This window comes from Cydia fagiglandana, chromosome 25 (assembly GCF_963556715.1).
Source record: "Cydia fagiglandana chromosome 25, ilCydFagi1.1, whole genome shotgun sequence".
In the NCBI taxonomy this organism is placed as follows: Eukaryota; Metazoa; Arthropoda; class Insecta; order Lepidoptera; family Tortricidae; genus Cydia; species Cydia fagiglandana.
In genome coordinates, this window is record NC_085956.1 from 1,447,437 (window position 1) to 1,468,472 (window position 21,036).

The 21,036-nt window shown below is 44.2% G+C and overlaps 2 protein-coding genes across 2 annotated transcripts; one reads left to right on the plus strand and one right to left on the minus strand.

Moving 5' to 3' along the window:
• The first annotated feature begins 35 nt into the window (after positions 1-35).
• Positions 36-19,994, plus strand: LOC134676965 (carnosine N-methyltransferase). The gene is made up of 9 exons (XM_063535344.1): positions 36-293; positions 9,106-9,259; positions 10,517-10,657; positions 10,880-11,001; positions 12,629-12,779; positions 14,935-15,087; positions 15,606-15,757; positions 16,541-16,622; positions 19,842-19,994. Exons 1-9 carry the CDS (start codon positions 205-207, stop codon positions 19,947-19,949), a joined length of 1,152 nt encoding a protein of 383 aa, XP_063391414.1. The 5' UTR covers positions 36-204; the 3' UTR covers positions 19,950-19,994.
• Positions 909-4,690, minus strand: LOC134676964 (uncharacterized). The gene is made up of 2 exons (XM_063535341.1): positions 4,125-4,690; positions 909-1,166 (listed from the first exon to the last, which is right to left on the minus strand). Exons 1-2 carry the CDS (start codon positions 4,615-4,617, stop codon positions 976-978), a joined length of 684 nt encoding a protein of 227 aa, XP_063391411.1. The 5' UTR covers positions 4,618-4,690; the 3' UTR covers positions 909-975.
• Positions 19,995-21,036: the final 1,042 nt, after the last annotated feature.

The following is a 21,036-nucleotide window of genomic DNA, read 5'->3' on the forward strand; positions in this document are numbered from 1 at the left end:
GGAACGTTGACACTGACAGTGACAGCTGACAGTTTACGATCGGGCGGGGCGCAGCGCAGGCGGCAGGCGGGACGAGGTGACGGCCGAAGGAAGGAAGAACATCAAGAATTTTCATTCTATTTCTAACTAATTACGGTGATTGATATCACCTCTAGCTGAACCAACGCCTTATTTTTATACAAGCGCCCTATAAAAGCTAGAAAAATGTCTTCAAACACCGCAGCAGACGAAATAGACGAGGCGAAGGAGCGAGCCCACTTTCGCGCGGTTGTGACCGCTTTTAAATATTATAAGTAAGTAAATCCTTTAAAAAAAAACTTTGATCTACCCTATGACATGATTTTTTACTTTTTTTTTAAGTTTTCCGGCGCGTTTTTCTTCTCGAAGACGTTAAATTTCCGCTTGGCAACAGTTCTTTGTTGTAAGTGGGTGACGATTAAATTAGCCTGGTTAGGTGTAACAAAAGGTTTGTTTACGTCGCTTGCACGTGTGGACCGGTGGCCCTGCATCCTTGATGCTATGGTTCGTGTTTGCTTCTCAAGGCCAATTATCCGTGTGTTGGTTGTTTAATAGGTAAATGAGTCTAATATGTTGAATAAATAATGTATTGTTCTTGTTAATCGAATGCTGTTAAAGATAGGTATATTAAACGATGTTGCTGTTGTGTTTTTTTTTTATCTTTTATAAGGAGTGTTATTTTTGTAGGTGTGTCTTATTTAAATCTAATTAGATTTGTTGTGTGTATGTTATTAACTATTTATTTACATTTTATGATTTGTTCGTCGTGCAACGCATTTTTAACGTAAGTATGTACATTGTAAATTCTGTCACAATATGAAGCAATACTCAAGAATCATAGATAAAAAATATTTTCCTTTGGTTTTTTTTTATTTATTACTTTTTGTATTGTATTGTAGTACGGGCGATTTTCCGCAACTCGACGTCTTGCGCCTATTTTGCGTGATATGGGGTGGGCTAGTCTTGCCAGCCCAGCTCCTCGAGGAATCCTATCAGACCTTTGATGTTGAGTAGGACCTCGGGGAGGTCTCTCGGGGATCCGAGATGTTTTGCCCTGTATGGGGCCAATCCGCTGCACTCCAGCACCACGTGAGAGGCTGTTTCTTCTTTCTCCATGCACCCACGGCATAGGGGACTGTCTGTGACACCTGTTATAAAAAGATGTTTGTTAAAAAGTCCATGACCTGTTATGACACTGGTTACCATACTCAGTCGAACCTTTCCTAGTTGAAGGAGCGTCCTTGTGAGCTTACCGTTCATGCTAGGCATGGCTTGCTTGGCCTGTCTGCATCCAGCTTGGTTCAGCCAGTGTTCTGTGTGTAGTTTCCCTGTACGTGCCAGCAGCATTGAGCGTACCTTACTAAACGGTATCGGGAGGATCGGTTCCGGGCCAATAGGCCCCGCACCCGATCCTTGTCTGGCGAGCTCGTCCGCGGCGTCGTTGCCTCGGGATCCACTGTGTCCTTTGATCCATTGTAAGGTGATCTTATTGTTCTGACATACCTCCATTAGTCGTTCGTGGCATTCGTGTATAAGTTTGGATGTGATTATATGGCTTTTTAGGGCCATTAAGACTGCTCTACTGTCGGAGAGTATGCGGATGGAGGATCCTACTACCTTCCTTGCAGTGATGGCAGCCGCCGCGTTAATAATGCCCATGCACTCAGCCTGGAATACCGAGTTATGGGCTCCTAGCGGAGTGGTGATTGACATGTTCAGGTCTTCTGAGAAGGTTCCAGAGCCTGATCCGCTGTCTGTTTTGGACCCATCAGTGAAGATTCTCAGCTCCCGGGGATTGAGTCCTTCGCAGTTGTCGTCCTCAAATAATTGTATTTTGTACCTTTTGTCAAAAATGGCTTGTTTGTGAGTTCGATCCGTACCCGCCATGAGCACCGGAAACTCGCTGTATAACTTTTCCAGGCATGTTGTGTGAAGAGCTCCTGTGGTGTTAGACCATATATTGAGGGTTCGTAACCTTACCGCTGAGAGACTGGCCTCTTGTTGTATGTGTAAGTGCAGCGGTGAAAGGTTTAGCATGACCTCCATGGCTGCAGTCGGAGTGGACCTCGTGCAGCCAGTGGTGGCCGCGCATGCGAGCCTCTGGAGTCTTTGTAGCTTGTCTCGTACGTTGCCTAGGTTTGTTCTTGGCCACCAAACCAGAGCACCGTAACAGAGTAGGGGGCGGATTATGGTCTTATAGAGCCAGAGGGTAATTTTCGGGTTAAGTCCCCACCTCTTACCAATCATCCTTCTGCACTGCCAGAAGATTACTCCCGCCTTGTCTATGCGTTTGTTGATGTGATTGTTCCAGTTGAGTTTACTGTCGAGAGTCAGCCCTAAGTACTTAACTTCATCGGTCAGCTGTAGCTCAGTCTGGAAAAGTGTTGGTCTGGTAAAGTTGCCAAGTACCCTTTTATTGGTGAACATTACCATTTCTGTTTTGGTGGGGTTAACTGATAGGTCAAATTCTCTACACCAGCGTTCCACGATCCGAAGAGCTGCCTGGGTGAGGTCGCATACTGTACTGGCAAATTTCCCTGATATTAATATTGCCAGATCATCAGCGTAGCCTATTGTGTAGAAGTGTTCCTTGTTCAGTTTGGTTATGAGGTTGTTGACTACTAGGTTCCATAACAGAGGTGACAGAACTCCCCCTTGAGGGCATCCTCGCACCGCCGCTACGGCCTGCGGTTCACCTACATACCTTATTGTCCTTTGATTTAGCATGTTCATGATCCACTTTATTAGTCCGGGTTCAGCGCCGTGGCTTTCCAAGGCGTTCCCTATACTGGAAAAGTGAGTCTTGTCGAAAGCGCCCTCTATGTCAATGAAAGTGCCGAGGCACATTTCTTTGCCATGGATGGCTCTCTCAATGCGGCTTACGACCATGTGTAGAGCCGACTCCGTAGATTTACCTGAGCTGTACGCGTGCTGGTTGTTGTGCATCGGTATGTTCTTTAGCGCTCGGTCCCTCAGGTCCCTGTCGCACAGTTTTTCCAAGGTTTTCAGCAGGAATGATGTGAGACTGATGGGCCTAAAGGATTTGGCAGCTGTGTAGTCGTTCTTACCTGGTTTAGGTATGAATACCACATTCACATCTCTCCATCTCCTGGGCACGTACCCCCAGGCTAGGCAGGCTGCCATGATATCAGTCAGGGTTTCCTGGATGAGTCCTAGACCCCACTGTAGGAGAGCGGGGAAGATCCCATCCGGACCAGCTGCCTTGAAGGGATGGAAGCTGTCTATGGCCCACCTGAGTTTCTCAGCGGTGACGACTCTATGCGCCATTTGCCAGTTGTTGTCCGTTGTACTGTATTCCTCGTCCTGCTGATCTGCATCGGCGAGACTTACGCATCCTGGGAAGTGAGTTACCAGGAGAAGGCGTTGGGTCTCTGCAGGGGTAGATGTGTATGTGCCATCGGGTTTACGCAGTGAGCCCAATTGTGATGTGGGCTTGTGCGCTAAGGTTTTCCTTACCCGGTTGGCGTGGTCAAGTGTTTCAATGCTGCTGCAGAAGTTCCTCCATGACAGGGATCTCCAGTACCGCAATCTTTTTTTGTACCTGGCCTTGGCTTCGTAGTAGTTATCCCAGTCCACCTCAGCCGTTGTGTTCATGGCCCTGTTGAAGAGTCTTCTGGTTTTCCCCCGGAGTCTCTCCAGTTCAGGGCCCCACCACTGGTGACCCTTTATGGCAGACCTTGCCGGTGGTTTTAAGGGGCACGCCTTGTGGTAGCTGTCTACGAGGGTATCAGTTAAGATATTTACCTGCTGTTCTATCTGAGCCGGTTCCCGAAGGTCATCCCTCGGTGGAAGCCGGTCAAGGCTTTCCCCTAGGACCTTCCTAAAAGTGGCTCGGTCCGTTTTCCTGGGATTCCTCCGGGCGGTTGGTGTGTCTCTAGATGCTAGTAGATTGAAGCGAATCCATCTATGGTCTGAGCAGGAGGCCTCCTGGGAGACATGCCATCCCATAATTAGTTCACTGACCTCCTCCGAAGCCAGAGTCAGGTCGATAATCGTTCTGCATCGTTTGTTTACAAATGTTGGTTCAGCGCCTATATTTAGAATGTTTAGATTAGTAGTCACAAGATATTCAACAAGTGTCTTACCCCTGTTGTTGCTGGTCTCCATTCCCCACAGCGGGTGGTGTGCGTTGGAGTCGGCCCCGATGATTATTGCGAGGCCTGATCTCTCGCAGTGGTTGACCAGTCGTAGTAGTTCGGCAGGCGGTGGCTCGTCCTCTCCGGGCATGTACACCGAGGCAAGGACTAGGTCGCGACAGCCTGTTGGCAGTGGAACTTGTAGTTTAATCGCACACAGGTCTCTGGAACAGAATTCAGTGAGCGGTTGTGCAATAATATTGTTAGTAGTTAGGATGCATGCCCTAGGGACGGCATGTACCGTGGAGTAGTAGAGCTTACCTTTAGTGTCGGACAGCCCGCGTATGTATCCATTGCCCGCCCATGGTTCTTGTAGGAGGGCAATGGCTGTTGGCAAACCTACCAGGCAGCGTCTGAGCTGGGCCGTAGCGGCCACGCTGTGCTGGAGGTTTGCTTGGATGACACTAGTTAGTGTCCATGTTGTCGGTGGTGGGGGCAGCATCTTGCATCTCCCCTCCCTCCTTAAACATGTCAGCCAACCCCGACTCTATCCAAGCCGACAAGTCCTCACCCTCGGATGATGTCCCGGCTGGTCCCTCACCAGTGCCAAGTAGCTCATCTTCCGAGAGTTCGGGTATCGTCGGCTTGGGTAGATGCAGGGGGGCAACTTTCTCCCCGGAGACAGACTTGCTCTGCTCGGAGGTGCCCGCGGCTTGTTCAGTGGGGACCTGTGCTCCCGTTACCTTTAGGGTGGAACCTTGCAGGGTGGGAGGCTGGTCCAGGTATTTGCCTCCGGGACCCCTGAACCTGAGGTAGACATTGCCCACCCCACAGTTCAGGGATCTCCCCCTCTCCATGAAGGCGGGGACGAGGTCTTCGGGGATTGTAAACTCGACAAACCACCCCTGGTCTTGCCGCAGTATTTGTATAATGGACCAAGATCCAACCTTGGCCCATTCGTTCTGGTACCTTAGTCCGTCAGCTGCCTGACGGACGTCTTCCCAGGACGAGTTGTTGATGTTCGGTATCAGGAGCCCGCACTTAATTCTCCTTGCCATCTCCGACTGGCGTACCGCCTTAAGGGAGATATCTGGCAAGGTTAGGGCCTGGACACATCGCTGAGACCAGGCGGCCGAGTATTCGTCTTCTGCGAAGACCCTCAGCTGCCCCTCAGCGAAGATGGGCTTGCCCTTGAATTTGGGTGGCCTGGCTCCTGGGAGGTTTCTCCTAGCCTCCTCCACGATTGCTTGGTGCAACCCGCGGAGGATGGCGTTGGAGTGGTCAGCGGTTATCTTCCCCGACTTCGCGTCAGTGATGACGATTGTCAGGTCGGATACCGCTGCTTGTGCATACGACAACGGTTGGCTTGGGCTCACTAGTCGCTGCTTTTTGTTATCTCCTTGCGGGGAGAAGGACTCGTCTCGCATCCTTTTAGCAGCGGCTCGTGCGAGCTTACCAGGTCGTCGTTTGGGTGGATCTGCGGTCGAACCCGTAGGGCTGCCGCCCGACGTTCCAGCCTTAGGGGGTAGGGTGGAACCTGTTCCCTTCGGCGGAGGCCTGGCAGCAGCAGCCTGCTTGTTCGGCGCCGGTTTGGGTGCCGGCTTCTGGGAAGCCTGCACACCCACACCGGTTGCAGAGTGTGTCGGTGTTGGTGTGTTGCCCAGCTGCTGCTCTCGCGCTAGGCGAGCTGCACGCCTCTGGTTCTTGTTCTTCTTCTTCTTCTTAGCCACCCCACCTTGACATTTAACAGGGGGGGGTGGGTTAGAAGAAGGATTCACAGGTCTGGCAGGGTGAGGCTTCCCAGCAGGGGGTCGCTTCTTGGACCTACGGTCCACTACCTGCCAGTCCTGGAAGGGGTTTGGGCCGGTCTGCACCCCAGATGAACTGGGTTGCGGACAGGCTGGGTTTCCGGTCTGACGCACTGTCACAGGAACAGCTTGTCTCGCCTGTGTGGCTTCACCATTAGCGATGGACGCTGCTGGATCAGCTTGGGGGTTTTCGTTCGACCTGGTATCCATAGTGCGTAACGATTTGCTTCATCCTCATCGGCTCCCACCCTACAAGGGCCCACACCTTTGGGAACGCCTACTCACACATATAAAAGGTGCTTTCAGTCGTTAGGACACCGACTCGGGTATAGAAGTGAGAAGTTGGCTAGTTGCGCGACATCGGAAATGTGTGAAGGTGGGGCGTCGGGTCGTCCAGGTCAGACGCCCTCCGCCCGATTCACCTAAACGCACTTCGTCAGCATGGCCTTTCACCACCGCATCAGCAGCCGAAACTGCCTCTGCGGCCCTCTCACTTCTCGCCGTGAGCCCACCTACGGTTCCTCACTAGACCATTTCCCGGACTGTGGCTAGTAGCCCGGGCCACCGTTTTGCCCGAAATTAGGGCCGAAGCAGACGTGTTGCCACGCGGGTTGGCAATGGCTCAATCCCCAGGATCCCGTCATCCTTGCGTACGGCGCTCAACTGTGCAGGTCCTAGCACAGGCAGGTTATGTATAGGTCGTCAGTAGTAACCTACACCTACTGACAACACCAGTGTGGATGTTAGCCGCCACTAGAAAGAGGCACGAATGCCAGTCGCTAGTGACGTTGCCCAGGGTGGACCGGGGGTGACAGACGGACCTTTGGGCGGGCCGAAGCCCACCCAAACTTCCCCCTGTCTCCCGCTCGGGGAGGTCATCACACCACTCCACCCCTTTATTTATTACTTTTTAAAAGCACACTAACAGTAACAAAGTGCAATGTGCTGTTTTTATTTTAATTTGTAGGTATTACTAGTACATAATACGTATAAGTGCCCTTATTATAGACTTTCTTTTTTTTAATTACAAAATTTGTTTAGATTCAAATTATTCAGCCAGAGAATGTTATAGTCTAAATAATGCTCTAATCACTACACCTTATAAAACAAAGTCCCCCCCCGCGTCTGTCTGTTCGTATGTTCGTGATAAACCCAAAACTACTGAACAGATTTTTATGCGGTTTTCACCTATCAACAGAGTGATTCATGACGAAGGTTTAGGTGTATTTGTTAACCCATGCAAAGCTAGGTTAACAAATTAATAGTCTAGACTCTAGGTGTTTGGTGCATACATTAATGCAATTATTTGATAAACTACATTTCTATAATTAGACCCATGTTGCATCATCCTGATTGCCTAATCAATTTAGATAAAAACAAACAAATGCATTTTGTTATCTACAAACCTGTTTATATTAGGTGCATGCGCATTCGCGCGGACTCATTTCTAGGTTCGAAATGAGTGCGCGTGCAAGTATGTGGAATTTTTAAATTGTTTTAAAATTATAAACGAGTACGATTTTGATCTGACTGTTTCTTAAAACCATTTTGTTTATTCCGAAATCAAGCAGTTACTATCCAGTATCCGGCCGAATAGTAGGACACTTCCCGGTATCCGGCCGGATAGTGAAATAAGGGCCGGATAGGCCGGATACCGGATAGTAACCGAATATCCGGTGCATCTCTAGTTATTTCTATTTAATTTTGTACAAACAGCAACACTCCTAACTGTCCATTGGTGAACCTTATTACAAAAGGCATAAGGTCCACCGATGGACAGTTAACAGTGTGGGTGATGATATTATGTAGCTGCATTGATATCTTGTACAATAACAAATTCATATGGCCCGACAAATATGATATCAGATTTAATATACATTACTTACACAGATATTGAAAGACCGTCAATGACATTAGGAGAACTCGTATTTGGCATTCTTATGAAAGGCTGGTCAGCGATCAAGCTGATCTGATGAAGTCCAAACAGTGGCGGATTTGCAGTCTTTACCGCCCTTGGCCCCAGGCCATGTAGTAAGTACTTCCTAGTTGCCCCTTTCTCAGGCAGGACTAGGGTTGCCAACTTTTTTTTGGTGGAATATAGTATTTTCCAGAATAAGGCGTCTAAAATATAGTACATTTAAAAAAAATATAGTACTTTTAGATAAAATACTAAATATGAGTGTAATAGGAGCATTCCATGAAATTGTCTACCGTTGTCCCGTACAAACGCGAAGTTTCTGAAGATCTAAAGGTATAAGAGTTTCTTTTTCTATGACAAATGGTCAAAAATATGCACAGAAAAATAATCGCCTGCTTTAAATGCCGAGAAAAGTCGCAACACAGGAAATACAATGCGTTTGTACGGGACAGCCCGTGGAATGCTCCAATATATGTTTAATCGGAAATATAGTATTTTAGCGTACTATATATTTTTCCAAAAGTATATAGTACAGAGAGCCAAAATATAGTACAATACTATATAATATAGTACGGTTGGCAACCCTAGGCAGGACCCACCACATAGACTGCCGCCTGAGGCTACTGGGTCTTAAGGGTAATCTGCCACTGAGTCCAAAGGTGATACATACAACAACGCAATTTTGAGGGGTTCTGACTGGTTCTGACTGCTCTGAGGTTGTTATAAATTCAACGAGAAGTCTTGAAAGACAAATACAGTTGGCCATAAAAGTTTACACCTAAAATAAAACTTTTGATATAAAACCTAAATCAATTTAAGTACCTATTTTAATTTTTTATTTTTTACATACCCTGCACCGACTGTGTTTGGCATACAGGTTGAGTGGTAGAGAATGCCGTGTGGGATTTAGCCCGCCTTTTATAGTTGCATAATTATGCTGAGTAATAAAGTTGAAAAACACAAATTGAAAAGTAATTTAGTAAATGGGTGCATTATCTTTTTTTTTATATTCTGTCCCATCAGCCAGGTGATAAATTGATAATACTAGCATAGTTTGTTAAAATAAAGCGTATCCTACATTCCACTGATTTGCTTAGAAGGTGACTCATTATGAATAGGGCTTATAACTGCCATACAAAATTTTGGTTATTTTAAATGTAATAGTGACCCAGACCAAGGATGTAATAGCGACCCAGGCGACCATAACTATGGCAACAAGTGACAAGAAAAAGTTGATTTACCCAAATTTCAAATTTATTTACAGGCTATGCAGTCTCGACAGAATACAGAAGTCGGAGAAGATGATCGCCAAACTGCCGTCCACGCACCAGCGGCGGCTCGAGAAATACAAGTCTTACCTCTCCAAGTTTAAGAAATGTCTGGACATCAACAACAGTGTGGTACATCTAATTATCAAGGTAATTTCATTTTCTAAGCTAAGATAGGCCTCAGAATTCCTATAGTTGACTATGTCGTTTATAGAAATTAAAAAGAGCAGGGGGCCTAAATGAGATCCTTGAGGTACACGATACACCTGACGAGGAAAAAATGGCATTCACTGCTTCCCATTAGCCACAGACAGTTAACGGTCCATTAGATACGATCTGAACCAACGCAATGGGTCACCAATGCTACATCTTGGAAGTTTATCCAGTAATAGCACGTGTTTACTGTATCGAATGCTTTACTGAAATCAGTCGTCAATAAGGGTAGGGATACAACATTACAAAAGTTAAAGATGATCGCCAAACTGCCGTCCACGCACCAGCGGCGGCTCGAGAAATACAAGTCTTACCTCTCCAAGTTTAAGAAGTGTCTGGACATCAACAACAGTGTGGTACATCTAATTATCAAGGTAATTTCGTTTTCTAAGCTAAGATAGGCCTCAAAATTCCTATAGTTGACTATGTCGTTTATAGAAATTAAAAAGAGCAGGGGGCCTAAATGAGATCCTTGAGGTACACGATACACCTGACGAGGAAAAAATGGCATTCACTGCTTCCCATTAGCTACAGACAGTTAACGGTCCATTAGATACGATCTGAACCAACGCAATGGGTCACCAATGCTACATCTTGGAAGTTTATCCAGTAATAGCACTTGTTTACTGTATCGAATGCTTTACTGAAATCAGTCGTCAATAAGGGTAGGGATACAACATTACAAAAGTTAAAGATGATCGCCAAACTGCCGTCCACGCATCAGCGCCGGCTCGAGAAATACAAGGCCTACCTCTCCAAGTTTAAGAAGTGTCTGGACATCAACAACAGTGTGGTACATCTAATTATCAAGGTAATTTGTTACCTAAGGTAAGATTGGCTTTATAGTTCTTTTTTTTAGCATTAGAAAAAAGGTAAACATTCTTAATGTGTCTTTTAAATGAAAAACACGTTTTAAAAATAAGTCACGGCAAATATGTAACAACTATGAATCTAATACGATCATTTATTTTGTTCTGCTTTCATAAGTAATAGTTACTGATTTTTAAAAACCGTTTTTAAATTAAAAGACATGTCAAGATTGCTTAATGCTAAAAAACGAACTATAAAATTATAATAGAAGGGAGTGTTTTAAATCTACACGAGTTTCCCACTTTTCGCACTAGTATCTTAATGTACTATTTTGGCATACAGAGTAGGGTTTAAGAAAAAAAAAATTTGTTAATTTTTCAACAGGACGTGGACACAATGTTTGAGAACGTGGACCACACGACGACGGACAACGGGAGCAACGGCGCGGAGAGTTTCGGCTGCAACTACAACAACTGTGAGATTAGCTCGCACAAGCAGCATAAGATGCAGCACGACGTTGACAAGGTATGATGATGATTGATTACAACTTGCATGAGTGGATGGACGTCATGGACGGACTGACATACATACAGACAGTTTCGGCTGCAACTACAACAACTGCGAATAAAACATCATATTGACTGATAATAGGAATAGGGTTAAATCTAATTTTTCAGAGATGAATTTTGAATGTCAATATTAGTACAGCGCCATCTACCGAATTATATAAACTTCTCTCTCTTACAGGTAGTGTCAGTCCTGAAGAACATAGTCCGTGACTGGAGCGCGCTCGGCGCCGCGGAGCGCGATCAGTGCTACAAGCCCATATTAGAGGAGATGGAGGAGAGGTTCCCACTCGACGAATACAGGTAGGCATTTAATCAGGTAGTATTCTGGATGAATACAGGTACGTATATGTTTAATACATTCGGGTAGTGTCGGTACTGAAGAACATAGTCCGCGACTGGAGCCCATACACAAGCCCATATTAGAGGAGATGGAAGAGAGGTTCCCACTGGACGAATATATGTAGGCATTTAATTAGGTAGTATTCTGGATGAATACAGGTACATATTTAATACATTCAGGTAGTGTCGGGGCTAATCTTTACTTTATGGACCGTCGATTTGGAGGGTGTGTTGGGTATGGGGGGGTAGAGGGTGCAAAGGGCTACCCCCTAGTCCAACCCCCATGGCGCGGAACCCCATGGTTATGGAGATATCCATGGTTAAAGTTTGTATGAAATTACTATGAAATAAAGGAGAAATGTCATAGCAGATGTCGATAGGTGCCGTTTTGTGTTAATTTATATTACTTTTTATACCACACCACCATCCTCAAGGTCACCAAAATCTCAAGGTCACGAAATTTTATGGTCTCCAAAATCTCAAGGCGCGCCCCCCCTCACCCCTCACCCCCTCCCCCTTCAAATTTTGCTGTAATCCCTTATTTCATAGTAATTCCATACAAACTTTAACCATGGATATCTCCATAACCATGGGGTTCCGCGCCATGGGGGTTGGACTATGGGGTAGCCCTCTCCCCCCCCTAACCCCTCCCCCCCCTCCCCACCCCAAAAATCGACGGTCCATAAAGTAAAGATTTACCAGTGTCGGTACGTGTGAGCGGCTCAGGGGTTATATATTTATGCGTATCTCCGTTTTGAAACTCGGGTCTTCCGAGCCCGGTCATTTATAAGGTGTGCGTGGGGATATAGATCCAACACGTAGAGGCCTTTTGGAGAGATTTGATGTCATGTGGAACGCCTATATTTTTATTATTATTTGTATCTCCTTCGATATCACGGGCCTATAATCCCGGTTTTTTGATAGGCTTGCGTGGGGACACAGATCCAACACGTAGAGGCCCCTTGGAGAGCTTTAATGTCATGTAGAACGCCTGCTGGAACCCGTTCACAGGTGCAACAATAGACACCCATGAACCGGTCTCAGCAGGCATTGGGACTATTGTAGCAAAAGTGAATAGTATACCGGTCTATGGATTGAAGTTTGGGTGGACTATGAGACTGGGCTATTGTAAAGAGTTCGGACACCTGCCATAACAATGCTAACACACGTTATCGAGGCAGGTGGTGACTTGCCGCTGACTAGATGGGCCCCTGAAACTGCCGTCGTGAAGACGACCAGGGGCAACATCGGTGTGAGCGGCTCAGGGGTGTCGAGAGGTGTGCGCCGCTTTCTACCCAGTGGCTGTTACCAGCCACTGTGCCAACTCGCGTCTTATGCATCTTTCACTTCCACCCCTGGAGCATATAGCTCTAGCGACTCCTCTCTGGACGGCCAATTAAGGCAAGCCAGAGCTGAGAGTCCTGCGGGTCCCCTTGGGTTCCACTCCGACCGACGAAGACACGCCGGAGACGGAGACCCTGACCGACTCTCGGGAGCACTCGGGTCCGTGGGGTCGTTACTCCCCAACAGCTCGCCACAAGCTATTTATTATTATTATTATGATGTTGATTAGTATTATTGTTTTCAGTGAACGCAGCCGCATCAAAGTCCTAGTCCCTGGCGCTGGGCTCGGCCGCCTCGCGTGGGAGATCGCAGCTCGAGGCTACAGCTGCCAGGGCAACGAGTTCTCACTCTTCATGCTGTTTGCGAGCAACTTCATACTCAACCGGTGCCCTGAGGTGAGATATTATATGTGTAGCGTTCACAACCACTGACACAGAGTATATAGCTGCACGTACAAGGATCGAAGTGTGCCGGACTGGTCACAACGCGTGGGAGATCGCAGCCCGAGGCTACAGCTGCCAGGGCAACGAGTTCTCACTCTTCATGCTGTTTGCGAGCAACTTCATACTCAACCGGTGCCCTGAGGTGAGATATTATATGTGTGGCGTTCACAACCACTGAGACAGTATATAGCTGTATGGACAAGGATCGAAGTGTGCCGGACTGGTCACAACGCGTGGGAGATCGCGGCCCGAGGCTACAGCCGCCAGGGGAACGAGTTCTAGCTCTTCATGCTGTTTGCGAGCAACTTCATACTCAACCGGTGCCCCGAGGTGAGATATTATATGTGTGGCGTTCACAACCACTGACACAGAGTATATAGCTGTATGGACAAGGATAAAGTGCTTTTCGTGTGCCGGACTGGTCACCTCCCACGGGAGATCGCAGCCCGAGGCTACAGCTGCCAGGGGAATGAGTTCGCTGTTTGCGAGCAACTTCATTCTCAACCGGTGCCCTGAGGTAAGCTTTTATATGCGTGTGGCGTTCACTACCACTGACACAGAGTATATAGCTGTATGGACAAGGATCGAAGTGCTTTTCGTGTGCCGGACTGGTCACAACGCGTGGGAGATCGCGGCCCGAGGCTACAGCTGCCAGGGGAACGAGTTCTCACTCTTCATGCTGTTTGCGAGCAACTGCATACTCAACCGGTGCCCTGAGGTGAGGTTTTACCGGGTGTGGCCTGTAACACGAGCAAATAATTAAAGCATAGATTGTACTCCTCAAAAGGTGACACTTAAATTAGCGAAGGTCTACGTTTTGACTCGGGCATTTTGCTTTTGTATGTCCGGATGTTCTCCTCTACAGGTCACAATTCTCAACCGATTCTCGTGAAAATTTGTGACCAGATTGTATGAGTAATAATTATTTTTTTTTCCGATCCGGTTTTTGGAAATATTCAAAACTGGAGGAGTCGTGATACTTCGCGCTTAAACAAATAGCCGTATCGATATCATAAGAGTATTTTCTTTTTGAGACATATTTACATAGTAAATGGCAAAAATGCAGAAAAATTGTATTGCTGATTTAGGCGGTATTTAGATATTTAGTTTATACTCGAGAACCGCTAGCCGAATTTCGTCAACTTAGCTAAGAACTTAGAGGATATAACCAACGGAGACGCCATGTCTAAAATTTTCGGTACAAAATAGTCTGCCGTTTTTTGCGGGGGAGGGGCACATCAAATGTATAGGTACGTCGTGTCAGATAAACGTCAGTCCATACATATGGTTGACATGTGGTTGACCATTGGCCGCCTATTTCCGACAGAGGGGAACGCCTGTTAATGGCGGCTCCATTGTTAATTACTCCGAGGCTAAGAACTATCATGGATTCATGGCGCATTTTGCAAACATTCGCTTTTTTTGTTTGCACACAGAAAGTCTGGGTTCGATCCCCAGTTAAGACATAACTTTTTGTGTATTTTTTAATAAATTAAATTTTTCGTATTGTTGATTGATCAAACCGCTGTGTGGCGCTGTCATCGTCCACGGTCCTAATATGCTATATGCTCGCGAGGTCTACAGTTCACAGAGCCATTAATTTTTAAAAGTCGCTGAACGAATGTTGGTGAGTATGAGGAGTACAGCCTACAGTTTAATTTTTTGCTCATATTACAGGCCACACACGGTATATGTGTGGCGTTCACAACCACTGAAGCAAAGTTCACATGACTGTAGGCAGTATAGGTTAGGCAGCCATTTTGGCTTTCTTTAAAACTCCGATTTTCATCTATTTATATATCGCGCTAACGGACTAAAGCATTGTCTGACATTCAATGCTTTAAAAAAAAATAGTTTTAACATGAGCTACACTAATGTCTAATATAAAATATACTTTATATTAGACATTAGTGTAGCTCATGTTAAAACTACAAGCTACACTAATGTCTAATATAAAGTATATTTTATATTAGACATTAGTGTAGCTCATGTTAAAACTATTTTTTTACCTCTTTCTATTGTTTATACCTTTTTAACTATTGCCGAATAGTCAAAACATATATACCCTTTTAAAATATTCAATAATTCATAAAGATTCTTGCTTCAGGCGAATAAATACACGGTCCACCCGTGGCTTCACCAATACGTGAATAATGTGACCTGCGAGCATCAACTACAAGGTGTCACCTTCCCTGACGTGAGGCCTGGCGGTGACCGACCGAATCACCACTTTTCCATGACCGCTGGAGATTTTCTCAAGGTTAGTTCTGCCTTCATATTTACATGGCGACCGTGTTCAATACGCCAATAATGTGATCTACGAGCATCAACTACAAGGGGTCACCTTCCCTGACGTGAGGCCTGGCGGTGACCGGCCGAATCACCACTTTTCCATGACCGCTGGGGATTTTCTCAAGGTTAGTACTGTCAACTCATTATTTACATGGCGACCGTGTTCAATATGCCAATAATGTGACCTGCGAGCATCAACTACAAAGGGTCACATTCCCTGACGTGAGGCCTGGTGGTGACCAGCCGAATCACCACTTTTCCATGACCGTTGGAAACTTTCTCAAGGTTAGCCCTCCTAGCTTGCCGTCAATCCCTAGAATTGTGTCAAATTTTAATACCCTAGATGCCAGCCCTTTAACACAAATCTCATAGAAAAAGGGGCAAGCTATGATGGCGCCATCTATGCAAACCTTTGACAGTTGCCAACCCCATTGAGCTGGGTTTTAAAATGAAAATTATTTACTGATTTTTAACTATTTTTGCCAGGTGTACACGGAAGCTGAGCAATGGAACTGCGTAGCGTCTTGTTTCTTCATAGACTGCGCGCCCAACGTGATAGAGTTCATAGAGAGGATATACGCCATTCTAGAGCCAGGTGGCTTCTGGATCAACCTCGGACCACTACTGTATCATTACAGGTAATAATGTCAATAATAATGTCAGTAATACTGATAGTTTATAGAGAGGATATACGCCATTCTAGAGCCCGGTGGTTTCTGGATCAACCTCAGACCATTACTGTATCACTACAGGTAATGTCAATAATAATGTCAGTAATACTGTTAGTTTATAGAGAGGATATACGCCATTCTAGAGCCCGGTGGTTTCTGGATCAATCTCGGACCACTACTGTATCACTACAGGTAATGTCAATAATAATGTCAGTAATAGGGATAGAGTTTATAGAGAAGATATACTACTGTATCATTACAGCTAATAATATTGATGTCAATAATATTGATATCAGCAATGGAACTGCGTGGCGTCTTGTTCCTTCTTAGACTGCGCGCCCAACGTGATAGAGTTCATAGAGAGGATATACGCCATTCTAGAACCCGGCGGATTGGATCAACCTCGGACCACTACTGTATCATTAAAGGTAATATCAATAATAATGTCAGTAATAGTGTTAAAGTTTATAGAGAGGATATACGCCATTTTAGAGCCCGGTAGTTTCAACCTCGGGCCACTACTGTATCACTACAGCTAATAAAGTCAGTAATACTGATGTCAATAATATTTATGTAAGTAATGATATAGCAATGGAACTGCGAGGCATATACTTGCCCATAGACTTGCAAACAACTTCCCATTTTAGTATTAAGTTTTGTTTATTTTAAGTAAGTTTTGTATTACTTATCTTTATTTGGAATTTTTCAGATAAATATTATTGTATTTTAATTTAATAACATTTGTTGCAGTGACATGCCATCGGAGAGCAGTATCGAGCCGCCATATGACATTCTACTCGAGATTATTAGAGACATCGGCTTCGATATTTTGGTAAGTAAATTATTGCTGAGTATAAGATTATACCTTATATGTGACGTTCCACGGCAAAAGGTACCTTATGGCGGCTGGCGCTTACGTTGCATAGCGCCGCAATAATATTGGAGCGGCGTTAATAATAGCGTAAGCGCCAACCGCCATAAGGTACCTTTACCCGTGGGACGTCACATATTATATCTTATACCTACGAGCAATTCTTGTATATTTATATATTTCTTGGATCTCGGAAACGGCTCTAACGATTTCGATGAAATTTACTACGATCCAGTTATAATAACTTTTTAGGGTTTCGTAGTCACCTAGAAACCCTTATAGTCGCCATGTCTGTCTGTCTGTCCGAGGCTTTGCTATGTGATCGTTAGTGCTAGAAAGCTGCGATTTGGCATGGATACATAAATCATGCATTGCAACATTAGTAATATGACGTAAGACATGTCAAATTATAAGGTAAACAGCTCACCCTATCCGATCTCTGAACATTACGGTAAAATAAAATAGTTATTTGTTTTACAAGGGGGCAAAGTTGTTGTTTAATCGCTCGTGCTAATATTGATACCCGAGCAAGCGAAAGATTCCAAAATTGAACCACGAGCGTAGCGAGTGGTTCGAAAAATGGAATCTAGACCGTTGCGAGGGTTTCAAAGCACGAGGTTTAAAAAAAAATTGCCCCCGAGTGAAAATTTTTCACCACACCAATCCGAAGCAAATATTAAATGTAAAATATCAAATAAAATCAAACCAAATCAAATCCAAATGAATGTTATTCAATATTTATCATCCAAAATAATCATTTAAGGTGGTTCGCTTTTCATACAAAATTCAATCAAAGCTCATTAAGTAACTACACATTATTAGTACACAAATATTTCCGCATTTATCTTCTTTCGAATATTCGTTTGCGCGAAATTAACAGGAAAACAATGTTTCATACAGAAATCATGCAAAAATCATAGTTAACTTTTCATCAATTTTACGTATGTGTGTGTCACAAATGTCGTGTACAGATACATTTGCGACGTTGCCATACCATTTCCGACGTTGCCGGGCCGACCACGGCTCGAATTTGGAGTGCCGTCATGTTTAGTGCAATTTTGTTGACACTGATATTTGACAGGTAGTTAATTGACCTAAGCGAGAAGTTCGTCAGCTTAGCTAAGAACTATCATGGCGTGTTATGCAAACAGTCACTTTTTTGCTTGCAAACGGAAGATTCCCGGTTCGATCCCCAGTCATTGTATGCTGGAACATAACTTTTTGTATTTTTGTTACACCTAAATTTCGTATTGTTTTTTTATTTTTATTTAATTTTTCTTATTATCATAAATCGATTATTAAGTATGGGCTACACGTATTCTTTTATTTTTACAAAGATAATTAGAAATTATACTCTTCCTAATCTCTCTGATTTTTACAATCAGGACATCCTCACTGCAATAAAAACCGGGCAAGTGCGAGTCGGACTCGCGCAAGAAGGGTTCCGTGCCATAATGCAAAAAAAAAAAACCAAAAAAAAGCAAAAAAAAACGGTCACCCATCCAAGTACTGACCACTCCCTACGTTGCTTAACTTTGGTCAAAAATGACGTTTGTTGTATGGGAGCCTCATTCAAATCTTTATTTTATTCTGTTTTTAGTATTTGTTGTTATAGCGGCAACAGAAATACATCATCTGTGAAAATTTCAACTGTCTAGCTATTACGGTTCGTGAGATACAGCCTGGTGACAGACGGACGGACGGATGGACGGACGGACAGCGAAGTCTTAGTAATAGGGTCCCGTTACCCTTTGGGTACGGAACCCTAAAAAGAAGTGTATAAAATTTCATGTGGTTAAAAATAATGGATTTTGTCTATGAATGAAAAACACAATTATTACTATAGTTTGTTTTTTTAGCATTAGAAATAAGGTAAACAATTTTGACGTGTCTTTTAATTGAAAAACACATTTTAAAAATAAGTTACGGCAAATATGTAACAATTATAAATCTAATACGATCATTTATATTCTTCTGCTTTCATAAGTAATCGTTTTTGATTTTTAAAAAACCTGATAACACTGAGTATGTGGGGGAAGCGCTGCTGGCCTAGCGGAAAGCAATTCGGAGGTCGCGGGTTCTAACCCCGGCTCGTACCAATGATTTTTCGAACTTTTGTACGAAATAGCATTTGATACCTATTTATACACCGATACCTATTTTTCGGTGAAAGAAAACAATGTGAGGAAACCGGACTAATCCAAATAAGTTTACTCTCTGGGTTGGAAGGTCAGGGCAGTCGCTTTCGTAAAAACTAGTGCGCATGCCAATTCTGGGATTAGTTGCCAAGCGGAGATTGAATATCTGGGAGACCGACCAAAGCTTACAAAACATAAAAACTCAAAAATGCGCGTTTTCTCATAGACCTAGCTAAGAGATCAAACCCCTTATAGCAAATTTCATCGAAATCGTTAGAGCCGTTTCTGATACCATCCAAATATATAAATAAATAATTATATATCTAATAATTGCTCGTTTAAAGGTAAAATAACACAAAGGAGAAACAAAAAGAAATTACCTACTCGCACCAGTCTTGAACCCCAATCCTCTTGCACGTATTTCCACGAACATACCGTTACGCTATTGCAACATACTTACGTTGTGTGAAATTGTCTACTACAAGGATCACGGAAACACTGTTTGCATGTGTGAGTAATAGTAGGAAAAAGCGTGACAGCAACACTCCGTCGAATTAAAAAGGTGGTTTTTGCACAATGAAGTATTCAATGTTTATTTTAATAGTTCAATATTTACTTAAAGAGTGCGCGAAACATACTTTTAAGTATACAAATACCAAGACCATTTCACAAAAAAATTAAATCTGAAATTTTGCAAAAGTGGTGCCATCTAGCGAGAGTTAAGTTTTGAGTAACCTAGGCGAACCACCTTAAAAGTCAATTCTATCGGCAAACATAAGAAAACCACTCAAAATTTGCAATTGAATTACTGATAGCAAAGTGCAACTTTGCTATCCGTTTTTGAAGTGCAAAGTAAGCCTTTCCGAGCTGGTGTGGTGAAAAGTATATTTTTTTTAAGGTACATACCTCCCATACAAAAAGTTTTTTTGTTTTGATTTTTTTTTTATTTGTCCCAATAGTGTGGGGTATCGTTGGATAGGTCTTTCAAAACGAATAAGGGTCATCTAAAACCATTTTTTGATATAGTTATTTTTATTTACAGAAAGAGCAAACGGGCGTGAAGACGAAATACGCCCAAAACCCCAACTCGATGATGCAACACGAATACGACTCTGTCTTCTTCGTGTGCAGGAAGCCTTATTGTATGTAAACACACACACACACACACACATACGCAAAACTACATGGGAATACGGGAAATGGGGTTGGCAACTGTCAAAGATTTGCATAGATGGCGCCATCATACCTTGCCCCTTTTTCTATGAGATTTGGTTTAAAGAGCTGGCATCCAGGGTATTAAAAAAACAAAAAATTGACACAATTCTAGGGATTGACAGGGCAAGCTATGATGGCGCCATCTGCTAAATACTTCCACCGGCCAACCCAACCCCATTGCAGAAAAAAGAGTAAGGTTAATACGGGTTATGTGTGACTGGAATGAACTGTCGCCTGCCGTATAGTGCGACCATAAACTAGACCGAGTTGAGAGCAATTATTTCATGCAACCGATGATGCCAAAAATGCGGGGGTGCGCGGGACGAGGTGAGCGCAGTCCTGTGCCGTGATTGGTCCGTTCAAAGACACGGACGTCACATAAAGACACTTTCGACTCCAACATGGAGTAAAATTACCGTATGCGTGGCAGAGGGGGTAGCGTGACTATGCTAAGTCTGGAGGATGTTTTGTCTGTGAGTGCGACTTAACCCCGTAAGACCCACCTTAAAGTTTCCCAATTTTTAATTTGAACCTTGTTATATAGTACATTAGGGTGACTATAGTCTGTTTTAGAAAACAATGAAACAAAAGAAATGCTACTTTATTTCGTCTTCAAAAGGTTCCAATTAGATTGAAACAGAGTGTATAGTGTGTAGCTTTCAAATAGAGCTCGACGGTTAATCCTATTGTCTATTGTTAAGTAAAACCGCACGTTCTACTTACCTGCAAAAAAGGGTCTTCATTATTCTATTTGACACCTCAGCGCGGGCTAGTCCAACGCTCAAAAAACTAGTGTAGGTGCGCTCTCCGATAACGCGCCTTTGTGACGCATCTCGATGACACATTTTAGACTGGTTCTGTAGCGTTCGACTCGCCGGCACTCGGTAACCGAAGTACATATTTTTTATGCAGGTGGTTGTGGCACGTGGCACGAGCGGTTTTACTTAAAAATAGAAAATAGGATAAGCCGTCGAGCTCTATTTGAAAGCTACACACTATACATTGTAATGCACATTGGGTCT